The sequence below is a fragment of the Montipora foliosa genome, chromosome 6 (genome assembly GCF_036669935.1).
Source record: "Montipora foliosa isolate CH-2021 chromosome 6, ASM3666993v2, whole genome shotgun sequence".
Lineage (NCBI taxonomy): Eukaryota > Metazoa > Cnidaria > Anthozoa > Scleractinia > Acroporidae > Montipora > Montipora foliosa.
The window spans coordinates 33,475,890-33,487,018 of NC_090874.1; the positions used below are offsets into that span (position 1 = coordinate 33,475,890).

At 37.2% G+C, this 11,129-nt stretch overlaps 1 protein-coding gene across 1 annotated transcript; it reads right to left on the reverse strand.

Moving 5' to 3' along the window:
- Positions 1–1,463: 1,463 nt before the first annotated feature.
- LOC138006494 (uncharacterized) lies at positions 1,464–4,479 on the reverse strand. Its single transcript, XM_068852856.1, has 6 exons — positions 4,418–4,479; positions 3,919–4,086; positions 3,245–3,343; positions 2,762–2,938; positions 2,350–2,460; positions 1,464–2,004 (listed from the first exon to the last, which is right to left on the reverse strand). The coding sequence occupies exons 2-6, from the start codon at positions 4,072–4,074 to the stop codon at positions 1,897–1,899; spliced, it is 651 nt and encodes a 216-aa protein (XP_068708957.1). The 5' UTR covers positions 4,075–4,086; positions 4,418–4,479; the 3' UTR covers positions 1,464–1,896.
- Positions 4,480–11,129: the final 6,650 nt, after the last annotated feature.

Below are 11,129 nucleotides of genomic sequence, written 5' to 3' on the forward strand. Positions count from 1 at the left end.
CATTTCAAAATTTCAAATATGTGACATTTAAAACGAACTATGCTGAATTTTTTGAACGTCAAACGCCGTTCACTTATACTTAATGAAGACGTTTCAACCGAAAATATTCGGTCATCCTCAATTTGAATTTGACAAAAGTCAGCGTCCAAAATTTCTTACAGTAATTATGTGACATTGCATATATTTTTAATTTATGAACGTGTTAAATGCCTCTTTAATCGAGAACCCGTCAGAATAGCTTTCCAGGAGAACTGAAAATATCCGATAGTTTTAGGTGTCCCTTTTAATACCATTGAAAGGTACTTTAGTGCCATAGCAAGTGAGCTGATATCGTTTGATAGCATCAAGTATTAATCGTCTTTGATTTTATCTGAGAAAGAAGACTTTTTATATTTCGCTTACATATCGTCCAAAGTATGCGTTTGTGTTTTTATATCTTGTAGATTTCGTGACTGGCGAGGAGCTATTCTTGATGAAGCTTAAGTGGTTTGTTTGAGTATAGCGCTTAATGGGGCATCAAACTTCCCTTATGGATGTCATCCATTGATTTTAGACGACCTACAAAAGGTGTTATTGTCCAAATTATGTACGAAAATCTCAAGGTTTAGAGATACAGGTATTCTAGAATGGTCATTTCTTGGTCCCAACACAATTTTGAGCTTCCTACAGAAATATGTAATATCAAAAAGGACCATGAAATTTATGCTGAATCGGTAGTGTTGTAGCATTTTTTCCCTTGATTATCTCTCCGTTTCCACTTTGAACCGAGGTGATCATTCAATCTTCAAACCCTGTAAGCCTGACTGAATATGTCTTTATTTGCTGGGTCTGAGTAAGGCCTTGGCAGTGGCGTAGACAGTATTTTTAAAAGGGGGATGGGGGTGGGGGGAAGGGGCGGTCACTATGTGTCAACGAGGGTATTAACCAGATTGAGTATTTTGAGTCGTTTGCTTATAAAAAGCCTTACAAAAGGAGGGGGGGGGGGGGGATGAGAGGGGGAGGGGGGAGTGGCACCCCAGAATCCTCCTGCGCCCTTGGTTGGCATCATGTTGAACCTTCTTTTTTACCCACCGCTATACAATTTATACAATTCTCAAAACACGACTCGGGAAAAATTATGATCGGGGCGCCAAATCATCTACTACACCTTTCATTATAAACAAACGAAAGTCATTTTTATATCTTTTGGAAAAAGTCTATTTGCAAGTAAGCTTGAACTTAAAAAGCATAAAAATAGAGATTACCTCATGGAAAGTGCGCGCGTGCGGGATTTTTACACGAGTTGGTAAAGTATCTGAAATCGAACGAGTAAGCGCAACTCACTCGTCTCGCCTCTCTGATTGGTCGAAGTAAAATCCGAAAAGCTTTTTCACACAGCAAAATTTGATGCGAAAATCTCAGTATATATAAAATAAAGGATGGTTACAATAAATAACGAGGCGGTTATAGAGAACTACAAAAAATAAAAATAAAAAAATAAAAAAATAATTAAATGGGCATGATTGGTTAAGGTCTCACTTTGATGAGAGAGTAAGGGTCAAAAATCAAGAAACAGGCGTACATCCGAAAGATTTCCCAACGTTTTATTGTTAATTTAACAACAACACGTTTACATGGTTTCGTATAAGTATTTAACATCTGACACAGACTACTGCATATACTGATTCGAATCAGTAACATTTGATATGAACAATATCGGCCAATTACTAAAGGGAGCTTAACACTTCTTAAAACGAAATACTAAAAAGAACAAAGACAATAACAAAATTATGCTCATAAACTTGAGGAGGCTCAAAAAATAGAATTTCTCGTTACGTAGTGTTTTAGTTCAAATAAATATTACTACAATAAATAATCCATCTTCGATCTGCTTTCAAGTTGACCGTTCGTGCATCGTCAAAGAAGAGAAACACATTGAGCCACTTGCTCGTTGACAGATTGAAATGTGTAGAGAATGAGATAGTTGCGAAAAATCTTCACTGCATCGTTGGTGATAACAAGACTCTGCAGAGAGAAGAAACGCGGTTTATTAAATTCAATGTAACATTTCGAACCCGTATCAGTTATTTCTCTCTATTGCCACCCATCTCAAACCAAAGGAAAAAAATTCTCCCAGGGAACCTCCAATTTCCTTGTTTAGCTCAATAAGCACACGGCCACTAAATTATCCTTTTGTTTGCCAATGAAAATGATTATTGGGTTGTGTCGGTGACGGACTTGAATGCTATTGAAGAAGTGTTTTTTGATAAAAGAGACACCTCTATTATGTATTTTAAAATCTGTTATTAAGGACTTTTCTCTTCTCAACTTTGCCAAATATGCAGAACCATGTACAGTGAAAAAACCTACCGCTAAATTATTGTCGACAAGAGCTTGAAGATATTTACGGCAGAATTTATCCAGGTCAGCTTCAGACATTCCAGTCTGCACAGTAGGGACAGCAAAATGTCGCTTTCTCATCTGAAATGTTTAATTGTGCAATAATTAATTAAACATGCCGCAATATTCCATTTTAGATCACCTCCAAAGATCTTTTCAAATGTTATTTGTTCTTGTGCGCTATATTTTTTCGTTTTTCATCAAGTTATTGGACGACCTGTTTTAGATAATAAATCCCAGGACAACTTGATTTTGTTTCAATAAATCCGCACGGTTTTACTAATAACGGTGACGGGCTTGAAATGACTGAATTTGATGAATGCCAACTTTGATATAAAAGACCTTTTTCATTAACAACCGACTCTTAAAAATTGTGTCTTACCATACGCTGCAGGGTAAACGTTGAACCATTGATATAGTAACTTGTGTCTTTCAGAACCTGAGTCAGCAGCGCGTGTTGAGATCCGGTTTGGTTTTGCTCATAAGAAAATGTCATGTACAGCGGACTTTTAAATTCAAAAAGCTTCTTGTACGCAATAGCTAGGTTGTCTTCCAATTTCTGTTGATAAAAAAAAATCGAAAAATTCAATCAAGCACTGGCCATAAATCGCTTTCAATTTGCTAACTAAAAATTGAGGTAAGCATGACGATCTTTTTCTGTACCTCGAAGGTTCGATGTGTGAAAGTCAACGAGGGCGTAACCCGTTCCAATTGAGGTGGCCCATCGACAAGAGTCGAAAACTCGCGCAAAGTTTTTTTTAAATAGGGAAATGCTTTCTCAATGGGGAATTCCCGTGCGGTGAATTAGTGCTTTATGAAACGGCATTTCTAGGAGTCTCAGAAAAACACATTCATCCATACATACTTGATTCGAGGAGCAGCTTTGCATATTCAAGTTTGGCAACATCACAATCGCAACCTGGATGAAACTGCTTGAGGTTATCAAAGGGTACATGGTTTTCATCTGCAAAACATGGTTTAAAACACTGTTGATTAACCATTCATTAAAAAAATACTTATAATATTTGTCCACCATTCCTGCGCGCTCACAATGGCTACGTTTTGTCTGTCTTCGTAGCGGCAATACAGACGCACATAAACCTGACCCCAATGGCGACGCTTTCGCAGAATTTTCTTTTTTTAAGTGCTACTTGGCTATTGTGGCTACAATGAAACTTTTCATTTACTACCAGATATGATTCTTGAATAAGGAAATTCTCCCGTGACTATTCTTCAGTAGAGAATTGAGAGTAATCGGATCAAAAACGAGTCTCGCGAATCGAGATGAACTCAGTAAAATTCACTCAAGCTGATTACTTTGAAAAACTTGAAAAAAATCAACTCCGGCGATAAGGGCTTTTTTCAAATTTCGGATCTCTTTGGTATTACCGACTATTTTTTCAGGAAATTTACTGAGTAATCTATATTAAGCTACTAACTCAGTGACTGGCGTTACATAATTTCGCCGCGTCTTGTTATTATTGCAGGAAGACAAATTGCTGTCTAATTTTTGTTGATGATTAATTTTATCTTTCACACCTGTTGGGTGGCATTGCTGACTTTCTGGGGAATCACATGATATACGAGAACTTCAAGCGTACTCTTGGGTCCTCCAACTGAGGCACCAAGAGCCAATAAACTCGTTGCTGTAAGGAACATGACAGCGATCAACACCTTGCAATTGTCTGCTGCCATTTTGATTTTTGTCTGAAGAAGGAAAAGCAAGAAAATCAGCATTTTTAACTATCACGACACCCATATTGTTTACACATAACAACAACAACACAAATAATAATAATAATAATAATAATAATACTAATAATAATACCACTAATAATAATAATGATCTTCGTGATGATGAAGATAATGATAATGCCAATGAAAGTCATTCTCATCCTCATCGTATTACTGTGTTATGATAACAATCTTCATGAACTGTTCGAGTTTGGTACAGTAAAATATTCTCAGGATTATTGGTATTTTTCCCATTTACTGTTTTATTTTTTTTACATTGGGTATATGAATAATTGCTACTTACCTCTAACTTCTTAAATGCCCTGCCTCTGTATTGCTATCCTTGTAACTCTTTGTTGAAGGTTTTACTAAATTGGTTGTCCTCGTACTTGGACGATACTGCTTATATAACCAACTTAAAGGAAGCTGTATCCGGTTTTCAGCATCATATTTTCATTTAAAGGTATTTTCATGGTTTTTTTGTCCTCGTCCTGGTTGCAAGGACATCTCCTGTCATACTATATTCTTAGAAAGCTGTTCATTTTTTCCCATACCACTTAAATTCCTAGCTCTTTCTATACTGGTGGGCTATGTGGCAAAAGATCGGATAATCCTCCGAACTGGCATGATTGGGTTAGAGTTGACAAGTTTTGGGACAAATTAATATTTGGTATGTGTTGAGCTTTACACTGATACACTGATATCCAGAGGTTAACTCAAAGATATGACAAAGGTCCGAAGGGGAATTTTAATGCACTCCGGATACCGGCGGAAATTTCCTAAACAGACGATCATTACAAGCGTGTCTAACGAATTTCGTAAGAAGCGCAACCTTAACTTTGTCTTATTGAGACTTGTTACTTTATAGGTCAATATTATTAAATTTTACTGAGAAAGGGAGAAATCGGATGGAAAGACAAGTTTCCAAGCGGAAGATATATTTCAGTTGTTAGCCGAATCATGAACTCAAGTACCAGATTTATTTACTTGGGTTATTCAAGGCCGCTGCGCAAAGTAAGAGGCTTCGTGCATTGGGATTAGTCAATCCCAATATTAAAAGTGGCTTGCCTGTGTTACTTCCAATTGAAATGTTGGTATGTTGATTACCGCATACATTTCGCAGGTAGGGCCATGGAAAGAGGTAGGAAGATACCCAATTGTGACTAAATGTAGTGATTATAAGACAAGCGATGTTGTTAATAAAAGCTATATTTAATTGCGTAATAAAATGTTTCAGCCATAGCCCAATTCTGGTCTGCAGGCGGCATTCACAACAATTTTTGACATTTATATCGAAACGGTAGTATAAAGAAAGAAGACTGAAAATATGGTTTTTATCAGGTAATCGTAACTTTATTGGGTTCACTGAAAACTGCGACCGTGGAGAAAATGCGCTCGCCAACCCGAGTCGTACTTTTTGAGAAAGAAGTACATATTTCATCCGTATAACAACAGTGAAGTTAATCATCGTCTTGTATGATGAGCTCTGAACTTGTTTCTAGCGTTGAGTCCTTTATAATTAAGATGATTTTAAATGACACCCCATGGACAAGGTTACAAGAATCGACTGGAGGAAGCTTACGTGACGTGAAACTTGAGCTTGTTTGTTCATTCATTCTTTCATCATTTTCTTCTTTGACCACTGATTGAAGGAAGTCGACCTTTGAAAATATTTTGTCCTGTGCAAGGACTCGGTCGTTACTCCACACATGTGCCAGTTGTAGTTTGACCACATTCTTTCCAAGTTTAACAACAATGAAGTAATTGAAATTGCTTTCGACTGAGAACTTCGACGTCCATTGGGTGTTTTGCTTAAGACCATACTGAATATTTATAGCGAAATAACTTGTTGCAAGAATCTGAACAAGAACCATTGGTTGGGCTCATTTATTCCGATGAAAGGACTGATGATTAAGAGAAATGTATATTTGAAGTGCGGGTTATAAAAGAAAGATAGATGTGATCTCGGCTCTTAACCGGAAGAATTAAGCAATTTTTAGCTGATCCCAACTAAAAGGCTTCATATAGTCTTTTAGGTCTCTGTAGTGAGTGCCTACTAATTCAAAGGTATTTTTGCCCCGATTTACGATTATGCAATAAAGGTAGATCTTAACAAGTGTTATTGAAATGCAAAAAAAAAAAAATTGGGGGTAACCACGCATTTTTCAAAGATAATTCATGAACAATATTGGTAAAAAGCTCTAAAATACAAAGCAATGTATGGCGTTCTTTCTCAATTTGACGCTCAATTATCTCTAAAGAGTGCATGGTTACCCCCAATTTTCTTTTTGGATACCAAGAGTACTTACGAAGATCTACTTTATTTGCATAGTCTTAAACCGCGCAAAAATATCCCTGCCTTGGTAAGCATCGCAGAACGTATGCGCAATAACAATAGTAAGCACCGTCCTTAAGTGTGATGGAGACCACTCTCCGCCTGACACCATGACTGCACCTCAATTGCACATACGAGACATGGTAGAAAAAAATGTAAAATATATGAATAAATAAATAGAGTAGAGGGTAGCAGATTACAGATTCACAGCATTGCTATTAAGGCCATCTGGATTGTCCTTATAGGTTGCCTGTGCGGAATAACATGACACCACCCCGAATCACGCTTGCACCATTTACAGGGGCTTCCGCTCATTGATTGTCGTAAAAGCAGCAAATAAACTCAAATTTTTTTAAGTGTAGGACTGAAAGGTTTAACAAGGGCTTTTTAGCCAACAATGGGCAAGCGTTCATAGACCAATGCATTTATATAGTTTCTTTATTATTCCTTTTTCCTGTTTAGAAATCTCATCTGGATTGTCGTTATAGGTTGCCTGTGCGGAATAACATGACACCACCCCGAATCACGCTTGCACCATTTACAGGGGCCTCTGCTCATTGATTGTCGTAAAAGCAGCAAATAAACTCAATTATTTTTAAGTGTAGGACTGAAAGGTTTAACAAGGGCATTTTAGCCAACAATGGGCGAGCGTTCATAGACCAATGCATTTATATTGTTTCTTTGTTATTCCTTTTTCCTCTTCGGAAATCTCAGTTTTTTTTAATGAAATACACTTTTAGAGAGCTTTTGACAGTTATGTAAATTTCAACTATGCTAACACATGGTTATTCACCCTTGGGTGGGATAATGTGATTTTAAACGAACAAACAGTTTCATCATTAAATGAACAAAATGATATATGAAATGAATCATATACTGAACTGAGGATATGCAATCAAGTGAAGGTTTTATTCATTCATTCCTCACGGGAAAATCAGAACCCACAAATGACTCCCGACGTCGGTGGCTTCATAGCTCAGTTGGTTAGAACGTCGCACCAGTGTCGCAATGTGGCCGCGGGGTTCAAGCCCCATTGAAGTCCTTAAGCTTGCTGTTCCAAGTAAACAAGATTTCTGTAAAGGCAGCATACAATATATACTCCGTTCAAGTCCTGCCGTTTCTTCCTCTTCTTCTATCACATTTCTCAAATTTCAAATTTCTTTTCTCATTTTCCAATGAAGTGTTCAGTTTCTTCTAGCAAAATTTCGGCATTCGATTGTGTTCTACAAAGCTATCTTTAAGTCGCTTTTTGGCTTCTTTCTTTTTAATTAACGATGTTTTTGAGCACATTTTGTTGAATGGTCTATTATCGATGGCGCATTTCCTAAACCAAAACGCCTTCACCCAGAAAAAAACACCGTCAAATTTTGTATAAGCATTGTTTTCTCTTGGGACCATTGTAAGTCCCAAGAGAAACTGGAAACAATCCTTATGCAAAATTTGGGGGGAGAAACAAAGATTATTATGGTATTTTCCGATTCGGCCAAAAGTGAATTTAAAGGATATTAAGAGTTCACCACAATCGTGAATATAGAGGAGAGATGGTGTTATTACTCCCCTCTTGAAAGATCTACACTGGTTACCAATTACTGAAAGCATAAAGTTTAAGATTTTAATTCTCACTTTCAAGGCTTTGCATGATTTGTATCCCTCGTACATACAAGAACTGATAAGTCTCTACCGTCCTTTAAGAATATATCGCTCCGTCTTAACCCTACCAGCTATAATTTGAACTCTTATGGATCTAGAGCTTTCGCTGTCGCCTCGCCACAACTTTGGAACGATCTACCAGAACACATAAAAAACTCTGATAATCTCCAGACTCCGACTGCGTTTACGCTGGTGTCAAACGAAATTATAACGCCAAGTTTCCGGAGGCAATTGAAATGCCACTTAACCTTTGTGCCTAAGGCGGAACAAGTGCAAGCTATTCATGCAGTCGTTACCGATAATAATGGCTTTGTTAAACCTGCAACAGGATTTGGCAAGTCTGTTTGCTTCATGGTTGTTCCCCTTATTATGTTTGCGATTTTCTTCGATCCGAGTCCGAGGTTAATTGCAAGTCAGTCGTTCTTATCGTGAGTCCCAATCGTGGAAGATCAGATGGATGACATACGAAAATATAGAATTTCGTGCCTGAAACCCATCTGAACAGCTGCATGATGTTGGCGCAGAAAAATATCAAATTTTGATTTAACGAGACTCCTTGAAACTTATAGGTCGTGGATGTGACTCGCTCAACAAAGACTAATAAATCTGATGCTGGAACTCTTGTTTATTGTTCATTATTTATTGTTCATTACTTCTGTCGACCTAGTTATGTGTTAATTGCACTGATCCAGTGAACATATATTTGAGTTGCCCAGTAATTATTGAAACTGTGATTGTTTCAGGAGTTCAGGCCTACCAATTTTATTCAAAATCGGGGACAAATTGTTTGGATACCCAACATAAAACAGTCAAGTAAAAAATGTCGTAACTACAGGAAGAATACACAAACACCGGTGACAAACAAAGTATTTTTTCTTTGATTAATTAGAGTAGAGTAATTTACTCAGACTTTTAATTTTTCCTTAGACTAATTTTTCAAAGCACTCGTCGCATTAAATCTATCTTTCCTTACAAGGACAGACTTAAGGCCGTGGCCAAACGGCTAAGGTTTTATGTAGAGCTCCCTGTTGAGACTGCAATTATTTTTATATCGGAAAAACTAAAAGACGATTGCATGACAAATAAACTGAGCATTATTGCTGATAAAGTTAGATAAAAAGTTAAACGAAATTAAATCGCAACCTGGACTATTTGTTTCTTTGCATACCAGTTTGTGTTGATAACGTAATTATGAAGCAATGATGTTCCCATTAAATTTATACATATATATACACAGTCAAACATCGGTTATTCGGACGTTAATTGTCACGATATCAATTTTTTCTGGTTAAAATTTCTTCGTGAATATTAATTAATAAAGATGAAATAATGCTACTTAAAAGGGTGTGTCACCTTGCTTTTATTGTTGCTATTTATAAAAGCACTTTACTTCTGAAACTCATTGTTAAAGGTAAAGTATTGCAGATAATATGAAATTCTGACTCTGAGCTGTTTTGCCGCTTAGTGAAATCCTATGCTATATTTACTAGTTCATCGATTTATTGCGATCTTCCTTCAGTCGTTACATTTATTGGGCAAAAATTGTCCAACATCACTGCGATCGGGGTTTTTTTCTCCTCGTTTGGTCACCACGAGGCATAATTTAGATGTTCTCTTTCCTGACACTGCAAATCACACAGTAATTTTCATATACGATTTTTTGCGGGAGTTTCAAGGTTCCTTTTATTTACATATTCAGCCTGGCATCTAATGCAATATGATTTGTTCATTCCGAGAATGCGCCTGGAAGTAATACAGGACTCTCTCTTTTCCCGCCTGGGTTCCAGGCCCATTTTCAGGGCGGGGTAAGAGGGAGTCCCGGAACAGGACTATCAAAAGGCTAGTTTCGAATCGTGCTGCAACAAAAGAACAGAGTCGAGGTTCAGGGGGATAAATTGAAATTTTGTTTTGTTCAAAACCAAGGAAAATGCAAATATTCCCCTGAACCTCTTCTCTTTTCTTTTGTTGCTGCATAACAAGCCTATTGGCCAGTATAGTTCAGGCCAGTTATCTTAAGGACGTTGGCGCTAATTGTTGGTGCGCAGCTTTTACTGCGCTAGTAACGCGACTGTAATATGTCATGCATTACTTCAAGCATTATTTATGATCTTTTGGCGACACAATCGCCAGGGAAAAATTTCCAGATCGGCTAAAGAATGGCACATTTATTTTCAATTTATCATGAAACGTTAAAGAGAAAGGACCGGGAGGCTGGAAAAGGTCGCTAATCGAGTAGTGTTTGAAAGTTGTGAAAACTCAAGGATGGTTAGTAATAATTTAGAGAAGTGGCCGTTATTCGTACAATACAGTGTACAATAGTACAGTTTGTGCAATTGTATAATTTTGAAGGTGTAATATTCAAAGAAAGAAATTTGGGGATTTGGCACAAATTTAGATGGAGTTATTTACAAATAACTACATTTCCCTGAATATCGAGGAGCAGAGGTCTTATGTTGCGTTTACCAGCGCAACTACTGGCGTGGCCAGAAACAAAATCATTTGTACTCATAGACGCGGGCCCGGTTGTTCAAAAGCCGATTAAACGCTAATCCCAGATTAATATATTAACTAAGTAGTTTATTCCTCTACTCCCAAATGCTCTTCAACGCTGATATTCGGTAAAACTTTACACTACAAGAAGTCGATCTTGAAAAACAGAAATAAGCAAAAGGACATAGGGAATCACAGAAAACGTATACTCTACTTATCGCTTTTTAAAATTTGTTTTAAGTTTGTTGGCATTTCGGGCGCTGCGCTACCTGAGAATATTCGACCCGTTTTATTTAACACTTCAACCGCAAATCCCGACGTTATTTCTTCACGTTAAGGCTTGTCGGTCTATTAAGGCTACTATTATTTGATTCTTTTGAGCAGAAGAGAAATCGGGGGAAAGAGATGTCTCTTAGCGGACGATTTATTATAGCCGTTATCTAAAGTAACTCAGTTAAATCGTGACTCAAATGCTGTATTTATTTACCGAGAATATTCAAGCTAAGTAAGTCAATACACATAATAGAAGAAGCTCTGTACA